Genomic DNA, 27007 nt, shown 5'->3' with positions numbered 1-27007 from the left:
TCATACGACATGATAAAACTACAGTAAACCGATTTTTTATTAAGCAGTACATAGGAACTAATGGTAGATAGGAAATAAAGTTGTGAGAAATCAGATTGTTGCACATAATGTGGCATAAGATTGATCCGAGGAATTACTTGAGTGAGTTCTGGATTTATTGTTTTATTGATTTGCATAAAGGTAAATGGTGTCTCGCAGCACGTTCACATACAAAAACAGGATAAGCCGCTTTCGATCAGGGTATCCGCAAAATGCCAAGCATGTAAAATAATCGGTCTTGTGCAGATTCATCGCTTGCTAGCGTAATTGCAGGATTATGCAGCTTGTCTATGATATGAAACGCCATTTCTTCAGGACCATGGTGCAACACGGCAGAATTTCCTGTCAGCACTTTTTAAATAAAATTCCATAATTGACTGGAAAGTCTCCTTTTATGCAACACCTGAGCAGATACTCAAAATCAGTTCTGGGAATTTATTTATTTTTTGTCATAAAGCAACAAAATATGAGAGAAACTTTGCCTTTATGAATGAGTTATACGAGGACATGCCCATGCATCAGGTCACCATGTTTCCACTTCTTCTTTTTGATGTTTTTGCAGTAAATTACATATCATCGTTTCTTCTAACTCGCATAACACTTTATTTTTTCCCCCTTTTTTCCATACATATTTAATTCCCTTTTATCCGAAATCAGACCTGGTTTTAACTTTGACAGACATTCTTCGCAAACTTGAGGAAGTCATGTACGTGTATCAGACATGAGGCTTTATTGTTCACAGGCTGCTTTCTGGAGGCTCAACAGATTCCTAAATTAATTTGTCATACTCCCTTAATGGCTGTTTTTAATTTTATTTATATATTTTTTTCTTTTTCAGATGTAGCTTTTTTTCTTTTTAATCTTTTTCCGGTCAATCTATTTTTAGAACATGTTCTTGGTTAAGCATTGAGTATTCGTCTATCTCTGTTGCAAAATCCTATTTAGGAGAATAAGTGAGATCATGATTTCACACTTTCAAAATCCCCCGTGTTTCACTGTGCATGTCAGGACGAACAGGCATCAGCTGGGCCATTCCCCACTACACATTTATGTGCTGTCAAGCACGCCACATCTGGTAGAAGTGGAGCAAATCGCTGAACAGGTGGTGGAACCACTGTGGGGCCAATATGTTGAGAAATTTGGGTCAAGTCTGAATCAGGGGGGTTTTTATTATATATTTTTCTATTGCATACCAAATTTAATTATCCAGCCACATTTTTATTTATAAAAAAAAAATTCCGTCCTTTTTAGGAAAGCACATACAAGTCCAAACAAGATTGTTAGCCAAAGATGAACTGTTTTTTATTTCATGGGCTCAAAACATTTTGTTTCTTCACTCATAAAGAATTGCATAATAATTCAAGCACAAAAAAACACATTTGATGAAATAAAGGTCAATTGATTATTTTTTTATTATTATTCATGAATTTAGTAATTTGGATAAAAAAGGATCAAATGGCAAAGTATTAATGTTCAGGGTTAAATAATTTGTTTTTGAGTAAAATGTGAATTGGAAATTCTAAATAAATAAAAAAAATAAAAATTAATAACTCACTAAATTTGCTTTAATTCAATGCCAAATATTTTAATTTGAAATCCATATGATTCTGTTGAACAGTGTTGCTGGACACATGAAGGAAACTAGTTTATGGGCTAAAATTGAGTTTCTGATACATCATTTGTATCATATGTTAATATAATTTATAGTAGTGTTGTTTAAATCCTATATATATTAGTTTATAATACAGTAATACCTTGGTACCCGTCGGCTGCGGAACACCGACTCTCGTGAGCGCTTCAGTCTCGCATTAAAACAGATGGACGAAGAGTCTGATGTTAGGTTGCGAACAGTGCCATAGCATTCTCTTCTGTGCTTTCTGTGGATTCTAAGTCTAAATCATGGGTCCTAAAGCGGTTAAAAATGCTACCACCAATAAATAAAAAAGTGCTACCACCAAAAACCAATTTGTTTTTACAAAATTAAGTACAAAATGTAACTTGGAGAAATTTTTAAATTTGTAATAGTTTCTGTGGTAACGCATCATTTCACAGTGACTTTTCAGTAAAAGTTCTAATAAAATAAAAAGTGTCTTGTAATCACATTGGTTTTAACGATTGATGGAAGGAGTCTCCACTGCCAGTGCTGTGTAACATTCACAGAGCTGTTCAGAGATTATTTGAACATAACTGCACTACAATCACATTATTCCTGCACTTCATCTCAGACGCTTAGCTTTCTATTTCCCGTTGACTTTTAATGTAATTGCAAAGACCACCTGATATCCAGGTATTTATAAACCTCTTGAGTGCAAAGCTCTGAATTGCTTTAGGAGGTTCAAGGTCAACGCAGTGAACTCGAGAGCGTGATATCAGGACGGCTGGCACATTTAACATCCACACTAAAAATACGAGCTGTGATTATTCCTCAGTTTTGCAGAGTCAGTTTCCTTTTCGCCTTTTTCGAACTCGAATGGCCGACTTCCGAGCATGGCAGCGAAGCGTCTTTCTTTGAAACGTTGTAGTTTCCTTTCGATTTCAGCTGTGAACGTCCTTGTTTGCGAAACATAAACACTGGATTAAATAAAGGAAATGAAACCATGTGGTGTTTATCAGGATGACTTCACTATAAAAGTATCTGCTTTGCTGTTCGACACAAAGCACATACATGTGTAGTTTCTACCAATTTTATTCGAATTATATGACGAGATAGCGTTCTCTGGGGCAACTTTTTTTTTTTTTTTTTTTTGCTAACAAAGTAAAAACTGGCCACACCCACTTTAATTTTATCCCTGATTCAGCATTCCTGCAGCCTGCATCAACCCAAAGCCAGAGAGAAACATGAATCAGCAATAGCTCTGGATTCTTAAAATCTTACTCACCAGTTTAGTGTAGAAAAGTGTGTGTGTGTGTGTGTGTGTGTGTATGTATGACAGCAACCTACACCAACATGTGGAGCGCTCCTGCAGTAAATATAAGCCTAAAGCAACGGTTGTTCAGACAAACATCTCCCTCCACATTCTCCAGATGTTGTTGATCCTTCCAGTCGTGCCTCTCAGCCTTATCCCACACTCCGAAGCCATAGTCAGATCTAGCAATTTGGCAATTGCTTAATTTTTATATGCCTTTTGCGTGTCAGGAATCTCTCCAGATTTCTGTTTGAACAAGAAGTTAGGGGTCAGTTTTATGTTTACGATTTAAGAGGCTGCAAACATTCCACCATTGTTAATCACATCTGTGTGTTAATTTACCTTTCGCACATTGTACAGTATAACAGGTTATACAGTAGGTTTACTGATAGGTGCTATTTCGTGTTTTGTGTATCAGACCCACACTGTTTTGTGTTGTCCGTTTGCACACGATGCACATTATGTGGCGAGGACTCTTACTTTAGTTCCTTTGCTCTGTGCCCTGTTATTTAGCTCTATGTTGTGTGGTGGCACTCTATGTTGTTTTATGTATCACCAGGGTTCTGGAGGAACATTTCACTGTGTACTGTGTCAGCTCTATATGGTTGAAATGACAATAAAAGCTGCTTGACTTGACTTGACCTTTCAAGCTCAAGTGTTTGCAAAGCGAAATTGTTTGCCGGGGGTCCAAAGGATCCAGCACTTTGATTATGTGGCAGATTTACATGAAGTCTCGCTTTGTAGTTGTTTTGTTTTTAATAGATACTCTGTAAGTGTTAAAACGTTCCATGCAAATGATTTCTTTTATTTATTGATTATTTTAAAGTATGGTACCCTATATTGTTTGCAGACTTTGGTCGCACTCTGAAGATTTCGCCCGGGAATAGATTCAATGAAACGAATGGATCTTAGCACGAGAAGCATCTTGCGGCCACAGCTGCCACCCAGCACTCTAAATAACTACAGATGAGGAATGTTCCGAAATTTAAGCGAAAAAAAAAAAAAAAAAGCCCACCAAGACCCCCACGAACATATTTGCAACACTTGCCTACAAAGGTGTTTTTAATCTTGAAGGAAGTGAATCAGCGCTGTTGTTTGCGTGCCGGTTTGAACCCGTGCTCCCTTTCGAGAGCTGTGTTCACCTAAACATGTCTGCAGGGATGACGGAGAGACACGTAGACGCTCGGTTCCTGAACTTTCATCAATCATCAGATGTGCAGTTTGATTATAAAGGGCAGACAACTATTAAAGTCGATATAAGAGGTTATTTGGCATCGTGTAAAACAACGTTGTCCTGGTCTCAGGTGTTGGTGCAAGATTAATGCTTTTTATTAGAGGACAGTTTGCTTTTATTGCACTTTCATTTTAATTTTTAAGGGACATCTAAAGGTTTTATGCACATGGGGCACGCAAACATACACGGATATGTTTTGTTATAATAGGATTAGGACAACGTTGTATAGAAAATCCATATAAGCTATAATTAATCATTTAAATATACAATATAATATATGCAATTTTTTATTAATTACTGAATGACACGCCATGCATTTGAACTCTTTATAGGTAGATTCCTATTCTAACCAACATTCTAACAGCAGGAAACGCTCTTCAGTTTCTTTCTTCTTTCTATCTAATTGTACTTACTTTCTCTAAAACTTTCTTTCGGCTTCTCCCGTTAGGGGTCGCCACAGCGGATCCTCCTCAGTTTGATTTGGCACATGTTTTTACGCTGGATGCCCTTCCTAACGCAACCCTCCCCATTTATCCGGGCTTGGGACCGGCACTAAGAGTGGCTGGGGTTGGTTCCCTGACCGGGGATCGAACCCGAGCCGCAGCAGTGAGAGCGCCGCATCCTAACCACTAGACCACCAGGGAACACTGTACTTACTTTCTCTACCTTTGGGGGGAAAAAAAATAAAAAATTTAAATACAATATATCTTGTTGTATCATCTTGATAAGAATTAAAGAGTGGGATAATTATGGAACAGTAAAAAATGTATTTAAAAAAGCAATTTGCCACAGAAAAGCTTTAATATACAGTAAGGAAAATAAGTATTTGAACACCCTGCTATTTTGCAAGTTCTCCCACTTAGAAATCATGGAGGGGTCTGAAATTGTCATCGTAGGTGCATGTCCACTGTGAGAGACATAATCAAAAAAAAATTATCCAGAAATCACAATGTATGATTTTTTAACTATTTATTTGTATGATACAGCTGCAAATAAGTATTTGAACACCTGAGAAAGTCAATGTTAATATTTGGTACAGTAGCCTTTGTTTGCAATTACAGAGGTCAAACATTTCCAGGGAATTTTGGCCCACTCCTCCACACAGATCTTCTCTAGATCAGTCAGGTTTCTGGCCTGTCGCTGAGAAACACAGAGTTTGAGCTCCCTCCAAAGATTCTTTATTGGGTTTAGGTCTGGAGACTGGCTAGGCCACGCCAGAACCTTGATATGCTTCTTACAGAGCCACTCCTTGGTTATCCTGGCTGTGTGCTTCAGGTCATTGTCATGTTGGAAGACCCAGCCTCGACCCATCTTCAATGCTCTAACTGAGGGAAGGAGGTTGTTCCCCAAAATCTCGCAATACATGGCCCCGGTCATCCTCTCCTTAATACAGTGCAGTCGCCCTGTCCCATGTGCAGAAAAACACCTCCAAAGCATGATGCCACCACCCCCATGCTTCACAGTAGGGATGGTGTTCTTGGGATGGTACTCATCATTCTTCTTCCTCCAAACACGTTTAGTGGCAAAAGTTCTATTTTGGTCTCATCTGACCACATGACTTTCTCCCATGACTCCTCTGGATCATCCAAACGGTCATTGGCAAACTTAAGACGTGCCTGGACATGTGCTGGTTTAAGCAGGGGAACCTTCCGTGCCATGCATGATTTCAAACCATGACGTCTTAGTGTATTACCAACAGTAACCTTGGAAATGTTGGTCCCAGCTCTTTTCAGGTCATTGACCAGCTCCTCCCATGTAGTTCTGGGCTGATTTCTCACCTTCCTTAGGTTTATTGAGACCCCACGAGGTGAGATCTTGCATGGAGCCCCAGTCCGAGGGAGATGGACAGTCATGTTTAGCTTCTTCCATTTTCTAATGATTGCTCCAACAGTGGACCTTTTTTCACCAAGCTGCTTGGCAATTTCCCCATAGCCCTTTCCAGCCTTGTGGAGGTGTACAATTTTGTCTCTAGTGTCTTTGGACAGCTCTTTGGTCTTGGCCATGTTAGTAGTTGGATTCTTAAGAACTTGCAAAATAGCAGGGTGTTCAAATACTTATTTTCCTCACTGTATGTGTTTATTATTAGTGTTAGTTTTCTCTGAGCTTCTGCCGTATAAATTCTTCTGTGCAGTTAATTTCGGCTGCCAAACGCTACTCCAGAGTTTCCAACTGGTTGTAAATTTTTTTGCTATGAGAACTCACCTTAGTGTAGCTTGAAACATTTTTCACACATCGAACATAAAACGTTCTTGTGCCATTGCTGAAAATGCTAAAATACTGTATAGATTTTTTTTTTAAATCAAACCAGAATTTATCATTTTAATTATTAGAAAATTCATTACACTTTTCTCTGTTAATTTTTCTTTCAATCTTTTTTCTTTTAAATGTTTTTCTTTTATACTTTAAAAATGTTTCTCTTTTTTTTTTTTTTGTTTAATGCATTTTTGCTAGCAGTTTATTTGTTAGATAAATATTACAGATAGATTTTGACCCTTGAGGGGAAATTATAAGCAAAAGTGTAGTAAAAAAAACACAAGCCACGCTGCCACGTGTGAAAGGTTTACTGTGCATCGTAACCGGCAAGACTGACAGGAATGCGTGTTGTATTTATGGACGCCCTACGCCGTGCGTCCCGCTTTGAACCTGAAACCTGCCCTGTACTCGTTAGCTCAGCCTGAGGATGTGCGTGTAGGTAAACGAGGCATTACAAAAGCATTTCTAAGAGCTTTAAAGCGTGTTTATTCTCCTTGATCATAGGGTCCTCCTTCGTTAATGCACGCACAAGTGTTTGAGAACAGGGTACGCTTCTGTGTCCGTGTCCTTGCTGATTTGTTGGCATTTCTTTCTTTTTTTTCCGGCTTCAGCACACATCGCAGTGTTTGTGTTCCGTCTTCACGTAAAGTGGATTAATGCATCCTCTTTCTTTTAAGCCTGAAAGAAAACATTTTCCTATCTCGTAAAGTCAAAGCGAAGGAAAACATTTTGGGAACGGCCACTGACATGCACCGATACTCTCGTCCTTCATAATGGTTTATTTTCCCGTTAAGAAAACAAACCCCGATTTTCTGCGAACGCCGTTAATCTTTTTCAACCACAGAAGAGCGCAACAAGACATTCTTTGTCCGTTGATTTAGTTCCGTTTTAATCTCCTTATACTTTGTTTTGAGATGAAACACAGTATTCCTTTTTAGGGCCCGACATCCCATAATGAAGGAATTTGACCTCTCTGCACGGGGCAGATTGTAAATGTTTGTGTCATCTTGCTTGTGTTCTGGCTTTGACTTTTTGAACCGCACTTTTCCCCTCCCGGATCCCGGTTGTAATGTGGAATGTGGCACGTACTTCCGGGAAAGACGCAAGAAGCTATTTGGAAAATGTGTTCATGGTTGTAGTTTGGTCTGTAAGCTGTCTGCTTTTTAACTGAACCGCTTCCCCGAGGACAGGCGCGTGCGCGCACACACACACACACTGTTTTTTATTTATTTTTGTAAGGCAGCACTACATTATATTTCGGTTTAATGGCCGCACCATCCAGGACTGTGTGTTTATGTGTCGAGTGATGACAGGGAAACTAACCAATAGGTTTAAAGCCTTTTTAACTGTCAGTGGAAATTATTTATAAAGCACAAGATACTGTGTTGTGTCTCAGTGAAGGCAAACAAAGCTCCAAACGTCGCTAGACACAATCGATCACATGCAATACACACCGCTTCAATACCCCACCCACAAACACATACGTGACGGCAAAAATGATAACTAAGTCATGACCAAAAAGTAGACCATATACCGAGTGTCCTGTTATTTCCTGCTCAGGGACCAAACGGGAAATAGTGTGCACCCAGAGGCAGTTTCAGTGATTCAAAACAAGCCAAAGATTTCCTTTCAACACTCGCTTACGCACAATAACAAAAAAAAAAAAAAAAAAGGAGAGAGAGAGAGATTGTGTTTTTTGGTGTCTAGGAGACTCTTTTATATCTCAGTGGAGCACTGGACTGTTCACCTGCTCTAAAAACACCAGTACATCATTTCTGTACTTGAGTAAATAGAATTCCAGTAAAAGTTCTTCTTTTTTAATTTTCCACTTGCTTAAAAGTACTCGCTTTTCAAATGTTTTTAAATATCAAAGTCCGAATGCAGTTCAATATTCCATTCTCCTGCACATCATACTTTTTGAAGGAGCGAGAGATTACTTTTAATACAGACACACTGTGAGAGCACCCTCACTCCATACAAACATACACACACACACACACACACACACACACACACACACACACATTATACATATATATATATATATATATATATATATATATATATATATATATATATATATATATATATAAAAAGCAGCGGTCCCCAACCTTTTTTGCGACACGGACCGGTTTAATGTCAGACAATATTTTCACAGACTGGCCTTTAAGGTGTGGCGGATAAATACAACAAAATAAAATGATACCACCACCATAAAAACTAAATTACTAAATATAATAATTAACGTGAATCCACTGTTTTGATTTTTGTTTATTTTGCTAGCTTGGGGGTTTGAATTTAGCGGTAATGTATTATGTGTTAGCGGCCGGAGCAGCCCCTTTAAGAAGGTAGGGGCTGTTGGTAAGACATGTGACCGAGGCATCATGACATGCATCAACAGTGAATCATAGACAGATGTGGCGGATAGAATCCGGTATTTTTTTTTTAATTGAAACATTGTTCAGAATCAGACCATAAATAAAACAGAAATAATGTAAGTTATGTATTCTTTCTGTGCAGCCCGGTACCAATTGATATAAGGACAAGAGGATGATAGAATATGCAGTAGAACCAGACATGCAAAAAGTTTGACAAAACTGTGACTGTATTATTTATTTTTTTTAAACCACTAGATTTTTTTTGTTTGTGTTTTTGTGTGATTTTTATTTATTTTTTTTTGCTTCCTACCTTATTAATTGATTCATTAATTAATGTATTTTTGGCTATGTGTAATAAACTGTAATGTATTATCCTTAATGACACAAAACATCTGCAAAGTCACAGAGCAGAAAAAAGCTCTGAAATTTGCTCTCTTCTGCATGCATGAGCTAACGGATGCTCACACTTACTTACGTGTTGCGATGATTGTCAGGAAATAGAGTGAGAGAAGGAATGTAAGAGAGAAAATAATAGAGAGAAAGAGAACACAATCCCTCCAACCTAGAAAACACCAATTTGCTTATTTGGCTCAGTGGCATGGATAGCTGTGATATCATTGGGCACATGATGATGTTGTTAGTGTTTGACCACCCTTGTGCAACAAGTTTCACCTGTGAGATTTGATGGCTCAGATGTAACAGTTCCATAAATCATAAATAGCTAGTACTCTAGGTAGGGCACTGAGTGATATGAATAAATCATGTAACAGTGAAAATTTTATTAGATTTTCCATCAGAGATTTTAGATAAGAAAATGAAAATTCAGATTTTTGTCATTTTCACTCTCGAGTATCAGCACCTATTTTCTTGAGGCCTGTTCAGGTGCATATCGTTTGTCCCTGGTGTCCTTCTGCAGGAGAAAAACAGCTAATAGGTCAGCGATCGGCGTGTTTAACTCGTCCATTGTTTCGAGAGTGCGGAGGTGAGCAGAATTTCCAGCCAGAATCAGGGTTCATGTTTTTCTTCCTGGTTGAGCACCAGAGAGTGACAGACCTCGCAGTTGCTGATGATGTCTGGTCGTAGCGAACCTGCAGCTTTGTTTTGTCAGGTGAAGAACAAAAAAAAGGACAGAAACAAGCTCACTGATTGGAGCAAAGCAGGGGCTGAGTTCGGCGCTCTATGACTCACAGGAAGCACCTGTCCCTGTTGCGTTATCGCTCCGTTTACAGGCAGGGGGCTGTTCGGTGACGCGGGGGTGTATTGTGCATCTCTTCGGCTCAGGACAAAGGTGTTTACACTCGCTTAGCCAAAACCTGTTGAACTTCTTATCATGAGGTTTTTTCAGCAGTTGTTGTTGCTGCTGCTGATGCTGTTGTTGTTGCTGTTTACTGATTAAGGTGTTTTTTTATTTTTTTTATTTTTTTTTTTTGCAGTTTTGCAATTAACTATCATATACATATGTAGTCGTCCATATGTCCTGGCACGAGAAATATTCATCAGAACTTTTCACAGTTTGCCTAGAATTCATGTTCGTGTTTTTCCCACATTGCCAAGCTGGAAGAATTGAATATAGCTCGCATTCACACAACACACTATAAAATTACAGGAACAATCCCCTTAGTCTTTATCTGCATTTCTTGCATGCATTGAGAGTCATTAGCAATCCAAATTATAGACCTCAGGGAGTCTTGTTATTGCGAACGCTCCAGTTTGTCTGTCTTTCTATTACTCACCCTAAGATCTGCGGTAAATTATAGACATTCTCCGTGACCCGCTAAAAATATCTGTCCCTAAATTGAACCATGTGTGCAGTATTGCATAACCATGTCGATAGCAATACTCAGATAGAATTGTATTTAGAACAATACTCGAACAATTTATACACAACTTGGTTGAAAAGACCATAATGTTGTGGTAAACATCTCACCACAGCATCGAGCTATTTTTGTGTAGATTTTACACAGGAGCTGCAGTGTAATTTTTTCTTTTTCTTTTCTTTCTCCCTCTTCCTTTAACTCTGACCCTGAAGATGCTCTAAGGAAGTGTCAGCCTATGAATAGAGCATTCATTTTGGCTCAGCTGAGCACTTCCTAGTTCAGATCTAATGCTGGCTCTGGCCCTAGCGGACCGAAATAGACCTTCCACATGTCTGGAGTTCAACATCCAACCAAATCTTACTTAGTTCAAGAGTGGTGTTGGCTGAAGACCTCTAGGATGGCTGGGGTCTCCTGTGTCACTTCTTTCCGTTTCTTTTATTTGTCATTGTTTTGTCTTCCTTGAATTTTTTTTGTTTTGTTTGATTTTCATTCCAGGAATGCAACTGGGGTTATTTTTAATGCTGTTTTTTCCGTTTAAATATGTCAATTTGTTTGCATCATGCTACACTACGGAGCTTTGAAGATCACTCAGTGTGTGTGGTTTTTTAAATTTATTTATTATGTTTTACTTCTTATGTACTAACGGTTCCTACACATTATTTATATTCCAACCAAAGCACTACACAGACTGGATTACATTTACATTGTGCTTTTCAGCGTGTTTACATGCTCCTCCATGATTTTGCTTCACTTCACATTGAGCCATGTCGATGTTTTCCCTTTTCCCATCCTCCTATGAGAATCACAGACCAAATTACCTGCTATTTTTGGACCAACTCGGTCACAGTCTGATCATTTTAATCCCATCCGAATGGACACGTCTGTGGTTTTGCAGGCAGATGCAGAGTCTTACTTTGAGCAGCAAAAAGCTTTGGCCACTGCTAACGTGTCTTGTGCACGTATCCATATGAAACACTTCCCAAATCGAGAAATCAAGAGTGAGTGATCTCACAGGGGGATTAGTTTTCTAGAAATAAATGAGTGCACAGGCATATCACTGTCCTCACCTTGAACATTAGACGCTGACAAAACAAAAAAAAAAAAAAAAAACTGTTCGTGATCAAACTACTAACTTCCAGGTTTGTCAGCTAAACAATCTAGCACATATTTCTTTTGGTTTTCTGGCAGACGTGTCCAAATAGGGCATTTAGGTTGTGATAATACCGAACAAGAGGTTATTCTGAGCTTACACTTGACCGCTCGTGAGGTGCTTATACGCCAAAATGTTCTCTTTGTCCTCCAGACGGGACAATGCAGTATGCGGTTTATAGCAGTCGCTAAAGGGGCGTGACTGGAGTAATTGAATACACCAGAGAGCAGATGAAGGTCTAATTTGGTTGTCCTGTTCTTCATGCTTGCTCAGCTTGCACCGATTCTTAGCAGGTCAAACCGCAGATCCGGTATCGCTTTGTGGAACGGGCGGCATGTGCACATGACGAGGAACCCTCAGTGAAAATCTTATCGGGCTTATTGACATCACAAACGCAGGAGCACTAGAAGTGCCATTGTCACTTGACTGAGATCTAAACTAAGCGCAGGATGTGTTATGTCTTTGACATGACTCAGCTGGTTCAGAATAAGCAAGTGCGCGCGTGCGCGCGTCCGCGCGTCCGCGTGTGTGTGCGTGTGTGTGCGTGTGTGTGTGCGTGTGTGTGCGTGTGTGTGCGTGTGCGTGTGCGTGTGTGTGTGTGTGTGTGTGGTGAGAAGGTTAGATAGACTGCCATAAGCATTCTTTTCCTGGTCACTCTGTACTTTGTATAGAGGTTATGAGCGTACAGTAGCAGAGATTTTTCTTATCAGAAATCTGTTTATAGTGTCGCTTCTCCCCTCAATATCACTGTGACTCTCCTTTTCACCACAGTTATTCCTGTTATCTGTCTGCTTTGCACTGATGCTGTTTCGATGATTTCGGTTTTCTTTTTTCTTTCCACCAGCAGCCTAAATAAATTCATTGCATTCTTTTCTGTGACGCGTAATGCTTTAAATAGCCAACATGCTGTTACACTTTTCTCTTTTTCAACCGTCGCAATATTTTTGACAGGGAACCCCAAAATTTGGCACAATTATAGATTACTTTTGAACAGCGGAATTAATGTCCACAAAGGTTGGATTTACAGTTGCCATGTAGCAGTGCTAATACAGATCTTTTAGAGGCAATCAGTACTGCACTGCTGCATGCAGTTACCACCCTTGCAATCTTCTAAAGCATAACAGCTCCCAATTAATTAGCTAGAAACCATCTAGTTACAATCTAGAAAGAACCTAATATAGGTATACCAACCATCTAGCAGACAGCCAAATGGCATACTAAAGAAAAACCTACAAAAAGCCTTAGCACCTACTTGTATTATTATAGCAACAACCTAGCAACCAGCTTGAATACCATTGCATCCATCTAGAATACTACAGCAACCAGCTATCGAAAATCCTTAGAAAACATTAGCAATGATCTTAAATAACATAGCAAGCAGTGAGAAACAGGTTAGCAATCTGCTAATTTGAGATACGATAGTAGCCAAACTACGCTACACACTACACTAGCAGTCACATGGGATACCTTGTGAAAAAATAGTAACATCTTAGCAACCATCTAGAACACTACAGTTACCAGAGAGCAATGCCCTAGTAAGCAGATAGAATACCATAGAAACCACCTAGTAACATGCTGGAAACCACACAGACACCATTAAAACCTTCTAACAGCACCCTAGAATACCAGATGTTACCAGTGTCACTTTGTAACATTGTAGAAACCAGGTGCACTACCACCAACAACTTCGAGCACTATAGCAACACCTTAGCAACAAGATGGAATATCATAGCAACCGCATAGCAACACCTTAGCCACCAGTTGGAATATTAGAGTAACAAACAAGCAACAATCTAGAAACCACATGTAACACCACACAAATATTCATCTTAAAAAAAAAAAAAAAAACAACTACCCAAGCAACCACCTGAAATAATATAGCAACCACCTAACAACAGCCCTGCAACCACCTGGTTTAACATAACTTCAATAAATCACTCTTTTAACGATGTTTGAACTGAAACTTAAAACATAATAAAACATTAAAACCAAGACCATAAACAGTGTGGTAATATTTTGATGTGTTTATTGGGCTCTGGCTACGTTGGTTATGTTGAGGAACTGCTGCTGCTCGACACCTGTTTCATATGAAGTCCATTGTACTTTTTTTTGACCGTAACTCCCACTCATACTTTACCAAATCGCTGATGTTATAGCATCCCGGGTGACTACAGTCATCATGTAACCGCAAGCGATTCTGTCATAATCTCCTTTAAAATCGATCCAGCATTAGCGGTATCATAAACGCGATCTGATCAGATCATCTCGAGTGCGGTTCTGTTAAGTGTATTGCTTCAGTGGTTTTGTTTTCTGTAATGATCTCCAGACCTTTTTAAAGAAATGCAGGCAGACATCCTGAAATAGACATTTATCATTATGAATCAGATAATCTAACTGCAGTCCTGATCACGGTCTGTCATGGGACCTGACATCATTGTTGGCTGGCTGTAGCATTCGAATACAGCAGACAGCTTTGGCTTCTCACCCTGAGACACGTCCCAGCATAAAAGAGTCCGCTTCCAGCTCGGCTGCCGAGGTCCCTCCAGACCCCAAGAACAAAGGCTTGCTTAAGCTAATATTACTTTACTCATCAGTCAGGCATTTTCTCATGGTTATTTTCCGGGCCTTATTCTGTGTGATTGATTAAACCAAGCACAAATTGAGGATTTCACTTCTAATATTTGATTCCCAAGTAAGAATTCTGTCACTTTCAGAAATTCAGTCCCTTTCCTTTACAATCTCAGCCATTCAGAGAAAAGGGCTGTTGATGTCGTGATGTGATTTTTGCCAAATCCACCAATCATATTTTTTTATTAGCGTGTTCTCAGGTAAGCATCTGTATTATTGATTTCCTCTGGAAATTTACCACATGCTTTGCATATTTTCCCTATGTTTCCTGGCACCTGTCCCGATCCGATGATGCCGGAGCATTCCGCTTTTCCCTCCGCTGCCTTGCAGTGTTAGAGCTTTCCTGCCTTCTATTGTGTCTACCGTCAGACTGTGACATCCTGGTTCATCGCTCCAACGTTTTTTCGCTTTCTCCGCCTTTCATTCTACTTCCTCTCTGTTCCTCTCTTCCACGCATAACACAACGGACCGTGTAAACGTGACACGGCTAACGTAAGGCAGCGCATGCTCGCGCTCGGCCATCATATGGCGTACATTTTAATCGATTCTATTTCTGTTTCAGCCCGGAAATTCTGTTCTGACACCTGATAGCCCAAGAAGGACCAATTTGCTTCTCAATGGGGAAAAAAAATCTTAATCTTCATAGGAGCTATTAATGATACATTGCATAATCACCTTAACTTTTAAGCTATTGATGTTTCCTGATTTACATTCCTGATTGTAAGTAAAAAAAAAAATTCTGAACGGGAATCTAGGTGTTTAGAGTGAGTGGCAAGGAAAGCGGATGAGTGCCATTTCCTGCTCTCTGATGAGAGCATGATGTAGTAGCTGAAGGAGGACATCCTGCTCCTGGTCTCCAACGAGTATTTTACGATTAGAAGTAACCAGTATGCCAAGACCTTGCAAAAGTCCCTTCTCACACATTGTTCCAGTAAGAACAAAGTAAGAAAACAAAAAATCCCTTATAATAAACTATTAGAAATTCTCTGTGATGGTTATGTTGACAAATCACAATTACACCCATTTGAGGGTCTTCCCCAATGAATTTCCCCAAAGTTGTGAGCATGCACTTGTTTAGAGTGTTAAGATGTTAGTCACAATTTCCCATTAATGAAACTTAAAGGCCAAAAAAATCTCAAGCATCACAATACCCCTGTAACCAGTGCAAGCGCCAAGAAGACATGGTGTGTTCGGCTTTGAGTGGAAGAAACCAAATGTCCTGCACAGAGCTCTGATATCAACCTCAATGAAAACCTTTGGCCCAAAATTTGAATGACTGCTGTACACCAGGCCTCTCACCCAACATAACTGCTCGACCTCTTGTACTCTGATGGTTGACTTAGCAAATCCCTGCAAACATGCTACAAAATCTAGAAGGAAGCCTTTTCCAGAAGAATGGAGCTTATTATAGTATGCAGGATAAAAGAAAAGCAGCTAAATGTTAATACTCATGGATTTTCCACATGCAAAAACCCACAGATGCCAACAGTTAGACAGTGTAAAGATATTCCTGACTACTTACGGTTGAGACGGCATCATCTAAATTCCACTCAAGGAATCAGTTTCAGTGGAACTGTTGTAGCTTTTTGATCGTCAAATCGATGTTCTTTTGCTCTCTGATTTGCATTCTTTGTGAGATCTAAACTCATGTGTTCTGTTTTCACAGTTTTGTCAGCCAGGAGGATGGAGGGTATCCCGTGAAAGAAAACCTCCTACTTTCTTTACAGTTGTGCTGACAGACATTGACTCAGACCGACACTACTGCTCCTGTCTGACCTTCTACGAGGCTGAGGTCAACCTGCAGGTGAGGCTCACTGGAGCTCTTGTTACTGTCTATGGTGTCTTTTAGGGGCTTATGTAATCTTGATTTTTTTCCCCCTTCATTTTCTCTATTTTCCATAGTCAGATTAAGCGATTCATTATTCATTATTCCTGAACTGTCAGGAAAGTGAGTTGTTTGTTTTTTATGTTATGTTTAAGGACAAAACTAAGAAAAGCTTGGAAAACAGCTTTTTGGTGGATAGTGGATGATGTACTGGCTCAGCGTGTCTGCGCTCTAGTTTTATAGAATTAATTAAGATTTTGTACAACTTTGAGATGATATTTTTTCTCAGGGGACAGAAGGATCATTTGCAGCTTTATGATTTGATAAAACAGAAATTAAATAAGTGGCTGCAATGACTTGTGCAGTAATCATTTTCAGTATTTTTAGTTTGTGTGTGCAATTTATATATAAAAAAAGTTTTTTTAAAACACCGGTATAGGCAGGGGGCACTTTCAAAATGAAAATGCAATTTTCAGATCTATCCACTTTAATAAGACAAATGAAGCCTACATCTTTTTTTTTTTCTTTCTTATGAAAGAGAATCATATTCTTACATTGCACAAGCCTTCTCTCCTCTTTTTTTTTTTTTTTTTACAGCATCTCATGGTCCCTTGTAATGTACATAAAATTCCTATGTAAACATTTCCTTTGCTGTGACTTTGCATCCTGCTCCAAATATTTGCCCCCAGTCATGTCCTTGATGGTTTTCAATGTTTCATGCTTGAGGGTTTAAAAAGAGATTCCACTAAAATTACAAGAACAAGCAGTATAAGCTTTATTGCTGGGAATGAGAAACTGTTTCAGATGTTAGAAAACCATTGAGGTTCTTTCCTAAGCAGGACAGAATTAGTAATAAAACCTTAAGCTGTATATCAAACTTCCTGTCAAACTTCCTGACAATAGCATTGGAATGCCAGCTCAGCATCTGGAATTTTAAGCTGGTTATTAAGGCCAAATGTATCACACTTCGAGATGCAGGGAATCTCATTGAAATGGCATCTTACAGTTGTGGCTGCTTGGAAAGGTTAATTAGTTTACCACCTCATTCTGGAATCAGACCATTTAACCTGGGCGTCAGTTTTCCTGTGAGCACATGGAGTTAATAGATCACACCAGTAAACCTTGTTAGCGTGTTAGCTGTAAGCTTGTTAATGAAGCCACGAGTATATTTGTTTTTTTTTGGGAGGGTCATTACAGTACTTTTAATTAATACATGGGACATATTTTTATAATAGACTTTCATGCTCCAGGTGGACAATGATTATAAACACACCACCACCATGCTTCACAGTTGACACAAGAATTTATCGAGAGGAGTGCATTCTTTCTTACTAATGATCTCTAGTGGAAATTAAGTTTCGAATTCGACATTGTAAACATCGAACATTTCAATGTGTTGTGTTTTAAGTAAAACTGTTTAATATGACCTATATTAAGATCAGAACACAACACATTTTCGAAAAGCAGAATTATGGAAATTCCTAGTGTACCATAAACCTTTGTTTGCTTTTTTTTTTTTGTTTGTTTTTTTTTATGGACAATATAACTACAGCTGTGCATTTTTGGCCTGCTCGTCTTGAATGTTATGCAATAGTTTGGCCAGGATAAAGAGCACATGAGGCTGTGATGGCCCCCAGCTGTTGGCTGGTGCTGCCTCCCTTTGTGACTTTTTGCAGGAGTCATCTTCTTGTGCTTTCTCTCCGTCTCTCTCTCTCTCTCTCTCTCTCTCTCTCTTTCTCTCTCTCTCTCTCTCTCTCTCTCTCTCTCTCTCTCTCTCTTAAAGAGATGCTTTAATCGTCCTCTTCTGAGTCCTTCAGATGATGAGCACCGGAGGCCACCCTGAAGCATGCAGCTGGAGTGTCATCACACATATTAACACCAAAGAATTATTCTCTATTACCACACAGGACATTTATGCCTCCCGACGGTCCCCTTCACTATATTTTATCCATTCCTCATTCCTCATGTATTCAGTTTACACACACACACACACACACACACACACACACACACACACACACACACACACACACACACACACACACACAAACACACTTGAAAGTAGAGCTGTCCGATAGGATGCTGTAAAATCAAGTATCAGAGTTGACCCTGAAGCATCAGCATGCAAATTTTGTCCAAGTATTTGCTAACTATTTACATTTGTCCCACAGATTAGACATTTCACCCGGTTACAAAATTATATTAAAATAATTGTTGTAGTGATGAACAGAAACACCAACTGCAATCCAGACCTGCTTAACATCATTGATTAATTTCCTCATCATTACTCATAAAGCCCCATAGCCATGTGCCAAAATCTAATGAAAAGCCTTTGAACAAGAATGGAACTTCATAGTTAAGAGAAAATAAATAGGAAATGGGATGTTTAAACAGCACATATAGGTTTTATGGTCAGAGGTACACAAACTTGTGGCCTTACAGTGTATCTGTGTCTTCTCGTCAGTGTTTTCTGCTTAGTCTGCCTAGTCATTATATGCAATTATGTCATGATAAATCCATCCAAGGATTTCTGGAAACTTATATAGACTGATAAGAAGTTGTACAGACAAAAAAAGGTAATAGATTTTTTTACAAGCTGACACTGAAGACTTCGAAAACTTCCATAAAAGTTTTCGGCATTTCGGCTGTTACGGAAAATGAATTGACACCGTCTGACCAATCAGAATCGAGAATTCAACATTGCGGTGGTGCGAATTGTTTATTAAATGAGGGAACATTAATAACAAAACAGTGATTGTAATGAAATTATTAGTTAGAAGGCTACAACCTCATATGTGATTAGTTTTTCAACATTCAAAACTACCATTGAAAAACACATGCAACCCGCGGCAGCAAAATGTAATCAGGTTCTCAAAAGCATGCGATTTTTTTTTTAGACGTTCAGCATTAAATTCGCAGGTTCATAGAACCCTATAAAGATTTGAACAAAATTTTTATCTGATTGGAAGCAAGAGCTATGGAATGTATTTTCCCTCGTAATTGAGCCAAATCCTCCTGAAAACGCCGAAATGTGTTTCCCATCTGTGGGGGTATTTTAATCCCAGCGCTCCCCACAGAAGATGCTGTGGCTCTCATGGCATGTTTTCATTGTCTGAGTGAAAAAGGCAATAAAGAGGCGAGTCAGCAGGGTTTGAAAGGTGGCCACCAATATGAGCTTACGCGCATTACGGCGGCTCAATCGGGGCAATTCGAACCAGATTTGGCATGTCAGAACGCGATATTGGTTTTAGATTTGAAAAAGCATTTCACCTTACGGACACATTTTTCAATTTCTATGTTTTATTATTTAGTGATTCAGGGTTTCACTGTTTGTCCAGTTCATCTAAACGAGGTATTTTACGTACAATGAGTCCTGTTTTTTTCCATCCGTGTTGCTGCTTTTAAATAAAGTATCTGTACTTCTGCTGAAAGAAACAATAGCTGATTTAAACATTATTTATTAGGAAGTTTAAAGCAAAACTACAACCTGCAGCCACATTCAAAGAAGCAGCTTTGAACTGTCAACACAGGTGCAAATTAAGGCAATAAACCACGTGGTAGCATTTGAACGCCGCTAATCCCACATGTTTAAGCAGACCTCAGGTTTCTGTGGTTCTTCATTCCTCTTCATCACCTGCCAGCATCTCAATTGATAATATATGAATACGAATAGTGGATGAAGTACCCCATTCCTGTACTTAAGTAAAAGTACAAATCCCATAGCAGCTATCAGTCTTCTGGACAGATAATGAGGCCTATTGGGAAAATGAACTTTCACATCACTTTGGATCAGAAAAAATAATGCTATGTGGTTAAACGCTCATTTAAAAAAAAAACCATTTTAACATTAACACTGAGTTTTAGTTTACGTTCTATGAAAACATTTATTTGTTTTCACGTTGAATTTCTCCTGTTTTTCTCCTAGGTTTTTACTAGCAGTCACTTACTACTTTGCTCTTTAATATACTTTATTAATTAGTGAACTTTATCATGCTTAAGTTACTATTGTTGCTATTGATTATTAGTTTACTTTTAACCTTTTCACCCATCCACACTTTTATCCTTCACGGCAACACATAATACATAATGACACACACGACTCCATATCTAGTTACTCTTGTTCTCATTTTCTTCTGTTGTGACAATGAAGGTGATGATAATTTCCATGAACTCCCATCTCTTGGGTGTTTACTAATATAAATAAACGAGTATGTTAGATGCTCCTCCCTTCTTTAACATTATTATCTTATTCTGTATTATTAGACTGTACAGTTTGTTACAGGCTAATGTAATAGATTTGATTTACAATCTTCCAGTCTCCTCTACCTTATGGTTTGTATATAATGAGCCTTCAGGGGTCAGAATAACATTTCCCCTGGAACTGACATTTGCCAATTATACAAGTACACAGTTTTTCTTAGATCGAGGCCTATTAATAGAATGGGTCTGGGTTTGCTCTAAAGTTTCTTTCGTTCGCCCAAGAGTTTATATATTTTATATCACAGCATTTTGTCAGACCCGTGCATTCTTGAGCAACTCCCCTGAGCTCCTTCTCTTATAGAATGCAGGCCAACTCGCTTTGCTCGCGCTCCTTTCTTGTGGTGCTTATCGGTAAAAATGGGTCACTTTTTTTTCCCCCTCTCATTTTTGAATCAGCATTTTTTTTTTGGAGGCTGTGTTTATAAGAACTAGCAATGAAGTAAAGTTTAATCTTTATGTAGGTTTAGTTGTAATCATAGAATCATATTAATGCTTTACTTCCTCAGCTTCCCATCTAAGACAAGTATAAGCTGTGAATGATCCAGAAGGATTCTCTCAGTCTTACCGATATTGTCTTCATCCCCCACTTAATAGTAGGAGGATTTCTTTAAAAAAAAAAAACAAGGTCTTAAATTAATAAGGACAGTTTTCCATCCAAAAAAAATTTCATTCTCATGGTATGTTCTGAACCTCTTTTTTTTTTTTTTTTCTCCGAACCTGCCTAATCCATAAAATGTCCTACTTCTGTTTGATTTCTTATCACTGGGAAATAAACTCATTGCTGCTGAGAATGGCTTCACTCACACAGAAGAAAAATACACCAGATTGCTTGTATAGCTCGAGGACAGCAATTGCACAGTGAACAGTTGATAACTTTATACAAATACACTTTATGATCGAACTATAATTGTGTCCTGGCAACACAATTGCACAATTTAACCAAAATTGTACAAAAAATTCTGAATTATTTATAATCACACTCTCCGGTGTCAGAAAGGTGAGGATGGGTTCTCTTTTGAGTCTCTTTTGTCATATGATCTCACAAAGATTTTACTTACCATTATCAACTGTGACTTGATAAAAATGGATAAACTAAACATTGAAAACTCCATACTCTATATTTATGGTCTTAATCTATTGAATCTGTTTATTTCTGTAAAGCTTGTGAAAATGTCAATTTTTTATTAAAATGAAATATACAATAAAAATTTACTTGAAGTTTAGATGTGTTCTCTCTCTCTTTTTTTTTATTGTTTTGACATTTCACAGCTAAATGACTTGCGCTTTTGTAATTCCCATGCCGATTTTTTTTCCAGGGTACAAAGACGCTTCAGGGCAGCGGAGATGACGAGGAAGACGAGGAAGAAGAAGATGGTCTGATCCAGCCAGCTGAAGTGTTTGCCCCCAAAAGTCTAATCCTGGTCTCCAGATTAGATTTTCCCGAGATATTCCGGGTAATTTACACAAACATGACTCTTGGTGGTCTTAATACCAACACCTCGTCAGATGACTGCAGCAGTTAGCAGGATTTCATTTAGCAGCATGTCTGTGTCCTTGTGTTTACAAAAACACTACAACACCACTTTTTCAGTACTTGTGTAGAAGTGCAATTCTGCTTAATCGACTCTTTATTTCCCTTCCTCACCTTTCCTCGCATCTTAAACAATACTCTATGGCCTCTAATATCTGTGAGGAACTCATGAACCGGAACAGGAGATTGACTGATTTTGTACTGAAAGATTTTCTGTAAGGAGATTAAGGATTTACAGAAGGAGTCTCCAGTATCAGTGCTTTGTAATGATCAGAGGTGAAGCTTTAACTGTAAAGCAGGAACTTTATAAGGACAGAGGTGTTTATACTTATTTAACTGTAAATATCATACTTGGCCACTCCTTCACCTTCAGCTCCCAGCCAATGCAGTTGTCATCTTGGTGGTGTTTGGGGTCATTATCTTATTGGAAAACTCCCGTTCGTCACAGTTTCTAAAGGAAGGGCATCATGTTCTACTTCAGAATGTCACAGTACATGTCGGAATCCATGTTTCCCTCAATGAACCGCAGCTCCTTAGTACCAGCAGCACTCGTTGCAGCTACAGATCATGATGCTACCACCACCACCACCATGCTTGACTGTAGGCAAGACGCAATTTTCTTAGTACTTTTCATCAGAGTGTTGCCACACATGCTGGACACAATCTGAGCCAAACTAATTTAACTTAGGCTCATCAGACCAAAGGACATGGTTCCAGTAATTCATGCTCTTGGACAGCATGCAAACCGACTTGTTGCTGTATGTGGCGTATGGTCTGAGCACCGACAAGCGGACCTTCCATTTCTGCAACCTCTAAAGCAATGCTGCAGCACTCATGTGTCTGTTTTTTTAAGCAGCTTCTGCACCTGACGCACAGCACGAGGACTCAACTGCTTTGATGGACCCTTGTGAGGTCTGTTCCGAGTGGAACCCGTATTGGAAAACCTCTGTATGAATTTGACCACTGCACTGTTACTCAGTTTCAGGGTGATACGGATCTTTTTATAACCTCGGCATCTTTGTGGAGAGCTGCTAATTCTTAAATCCTCAGACAGTTCTTTGCCATGAGGTGCCATGTTGAACATCCAGTGGTCATTAGGAGAGAATTGTACTCAAAGAACCAAATTTGAACTGCTCCTATACACGATACACAAATTTGTATGGTCGTGTCAAGCAGATAAAAACATGAACATGATGAATAGGACATATGACTTTGCATAGTTACGCAATGTACAGCTGTAATCTCTTAGGGTGTACTCACTTTTGTTGCCAGTTATTTAGACAATAATGGCTGAATGTTGAGTTATTTTCAGAGGACAGTAAATCTGTACTTCACACAAGCTGCATATTGAATACTCTAAAATATATCCAGCTTTCAGTTCTATAGTATTGTCCCTTGAGAAGATCTACAATGATTGCTGAAATGTGAGGGGTGCACTCACGTTTATTTCCTGCATACCAAATAAAAACTTTTGTAAAAGTCAGCAAGAAGTAGCTATAGATTTGATCTTCTTTGCCTCCTTTATTCTTTGGGGCCTTAGTTTTCTACAACCTAGTGTTTGGAAGATGTATTTGTTGCTTTGTAGTATTCTGAGTAACTTTAGGCGAATTCTTACGACTGAAATTAGTCTCGGTAGTGGCATTTCCTGTTAGTGATGTTAAAACCCTATTAAATCTTACTAAAGCCCTGTGAAATGCTTTGGTGTGTGTAATGGGCAACCACTTCTTTTTGTGTGCTGTTAATTGTACCAGTGTGTGTTTTTGTGGGTATCTGTGTATATGCAGTCTGACTCCCCTCCCTCCCTCTCTCTCCCTCTCCCTCTCCTCCCCCCCCCCCCCCCCCCTGCAGGGCTGTTTGGGGCTCATCTACACTGTTTACATCGATAGTCTGAACTTTCCTCTGGAGGGCCTGGTGGCAAACCTCCTGACATGCACTGTTCCTACAGCAGGAGGTTCCCAGGTGAGACGTTAATCAGCCAAACACTTCTACCTCTGACCCACACAGTCTTGGACCAGGGGGGGACACCAGCAGCACAGAGGATCACTCGGGGTTAATTGGCTCGCTCATGTCAGGCCAGAAGCGTGGCTGTGTCAGAGGGGAGGTGCCTCCTCTCACCTCCTGGCTTAGACAGGGGTCCTAATTCCAGATGTTAGGAACGTTTCACCATACGAGAGGTTTTTTTTTTGCTCCTAACAGTGATTTTGCTAATTCAGAGGTGCCAACTTCAATATTTCAGCTGTACCGTGTAACATTTTTTGACGTCTCGCTATGCCGATATGCGAAATGCCTAAAAAAAACCCCCGACCTTTTCAGCTAAAGCAAATAATATTCACCTGGTTTAAAAGCCAAATAACAGAAAAATAAAACGCAGCATGTGAAAAATACATTTATTCTGCCACTTTTGCTTTGCATTGACTTTAGCCTTATTTGGGCAAGATTAAATGTTCATGGAGTCCTGAGGTAATTTATTATTTTTTAAAAGTCTGTGATTTTATTTCCATACAGATTGGCCTTTTCTTTCTCCATTGCCTTGCAAGAAAACTGGCTGATCCATCTGCTGTTTTTCACCAAACTCAAACTCTGCACTCGTCTTTTAGTTTTGTCTGGATACACATTTACATGATTCTCTATGAAATGTCACGTTGGAAAAAAGATGCTGCTTGTGATAATTGTTCTTGTAGCATGCGTATCACCAGGTCTCTACATATTTATGTGTTTTAAACACTTTATGATGCAAAACAAACAAAAAGAAGCTTTGGAAGAGGCTGTCAATTGTATACTTCATCTGGGTATTAAGCTTTTGAAAACTAGTTTGGGTACAACTGTGTGTGTGTGTGTGTGTGTGTGTGTGTGTGTGTGTGTGTGTGTGTGTGTGTAAGATTAATATTAAGATAAATATTGAATATTGACAGCAACTAGGTAAAGCATTTCTTTATATTCCTTTTTATTCCTTTTTATTCACCTCCGAAGTGCTGAGATGCTTCTCTTCTCACCACGGTTGTTCATAGTAGCTATTTGAGTTTTTACTTGAGCCTGTCTGGCTGTTTTGCTTATACCTCGTTTCTTATGAAAAATTACAAAACTGTTTTTTTTAATGCTAGTGTCTGTGTGTGTGAAAATCCCAAGAGGTCATCAGTGTCCACAGGCAAAATCACATGTATATTTACTTTTTGTGTTTTTATTCATTTTTTTTTAACAGTCGTATAAATTGTGCTTACAGAATCAACCGGCTTCATTGAAATACAAACATTTCTGCAGATGTCTGTGGTGTTTTTTTCTTTTTCTTTTTTAACGTAATGTCACCTCTGCATATTGAATTATTCAGTTGGCTGGTTAGTTTATGTGTCAGTGTCTTTCATTTGCCAATAAAAATCCCATAGACAGAATGCACGAAGAAGATTGTAGGTTAAAAAAAGAAATCAACAAATATTCCTTTTCTGAAGTGATGGAAAGAATGCAGGCTGATACGATCTGAAACAGGATCTCTACATTAGACCCCGAGAAGAATAATTTACAGGTTTTGTTGTAATGCGTTGGTACGTTTCACAATCCCTCCTGCAGCCGTTATTCATCCCAGCTGCACAGCGAGATCAAACGGAGCACGAGGGCCGTACTCCTCCTCCGACACGATTCAAACTTCCACTCATATGAGCGTGAGGATTTTCAGCATCCGTCACAGTTTCCTTTCCAGCCCACACTTCTAGTCATCTCACTTCACCTTGTGTAGTTTTGTAGTTTGCGAGGATAATTTGTACTCGGAGCTTCGACGTTGATACGCGTTGCTGTAGACAGCTTCTACATTTGCCAGTTTTATTTTTAAGGGAAAAGCTTTGATTTGGGGTTTTTTTTTTTGGACTACTGGTATTGGTACTGGTAAAATTAATACGCTTGTGATGTGGTAAAATTCACTACGAGTACACAAGCATATATATCTTTTTTAAACGTATAAAACTCTTGAAGTGGTCCGAGACCACCGTGGTTCGGCGCATTACAATTTTTTTTATTCATTGTGCATCATGTCACTGTTTGCCTTATGTTGTGGCGTTCCAAAAATTACGACTCTTTATTAATGTATATTATGAGAATTAACAGAAACAAATCAGTTCCTGCTGCTGCATAGATCCGGCGTGTACTGACGTCATTGTGTCTCCATGTTTGCAGAAGCTCTTCTCTCTTGGAGCCGGAGACCGACAGCTGATTCAGATGCCACTAAATGACGACCTACCTGTCACCAGTAAAAGCGTCGCTCTCCTCTTCCAGCAGCTAGGTGGGTCTTACCTCATTTACCCATCCGTTTCTTTCGTTTATTCATCAGCTTATTCATCTGAATCAATTTGAATTGCTTATTCAAAGCTTAACATTTCACTAGTAATCATGACCACATACAGTGTTGTATTAAAACATTTAAGATGAACTTGCTCTTTTTATCCATTGAACACTGCAGAAAAAAAGAATACAAACTATATAGACAATGGTTTATGATAACAGGACCATACGATTTGTAGATGCTTTTAGCACATATTCTGTAGTGTAATTGTGAAAATTTGTGCTCATTCATTCACAAAGGTGTTAATAAAGTCAGGTACTGATGCAGGGTCCTGGGGTGCAGTCAGCGTTAAGATAAGATAAGATAGACCTTTATTCGTCCCACAGTGGGGAAATTTCATCCTAACTAATTTCAAACAATTCATCCCAAAGGTGTTCAGTAGGGTTCAGGTCAGATCTCTATAGCAGGCCATTCGAGATCTCCCACTCGAACCCATGTAAACCATATCTTCATGCAGCTGGCTTTGTGCACTAGAGCATTGCCATCCTGGAACACATTTGGGTCCCCTAGTTCAAGTGAATAGGAAATGTATTGCTCCCACATCCAAAGGCATCCTATGCAATTGTGTTTCTTCGATGTTGTGTTAACAGTTTGGGGAAGAACCAAATATGATTAAAGAAGTCATGTGTCCCAATGATTTTGTCCCTATAGTGTAAGAG

General features: G+C 39.0%; 1 protein-coding gene across 2 annotated transcripts in view; it reads left to right on the top strand.

Annotated features, from left to right (window-relative positions):
- Positions 1-27007, top strand: part of sbf2 (SET binding factor 2) — a 113817-nt gene that overhangs the window by 21027 nt on the left and 65783 nt on the right. For both annotated transcript variants that reach the window (XM_083558696.1, XM_083558695.1), the window contains exons 3-6: positions 16072-16209; positions 21807-21944; positions 23870-23980; positions 26183-26288. In XM_083558696.1, the coding sequence (XP_083414822.1) occupies positions 16072-16209; positions 21807-21944; positions 23870-23980; positions 26183-26288 (493 nt within the window). The remainder of the gene's footprint in view (positions 1-16071; positions 16210-21806; positions 21945-23869; positions 23981-26182; positions 26289-27007) is intronic.

Source organism: Silurus aristotelis (genome assembly GCF_946808225.1).
Source record: "Silurus aristotelis genome assembly, chromosome: 13".
In the NCBI taxonomy this organism is placed as follows: Eukaryota; Metazoa; Chordata; class Actinopteri; order Siluriformes; family Siluridae; genus Silurus; species Silurus aristotelis.
The sequence above is the reverse complement of the archived record's forward strand: the minus strand, read 5'-3'. Positions and strand labels throughout refer to the sequence as shown.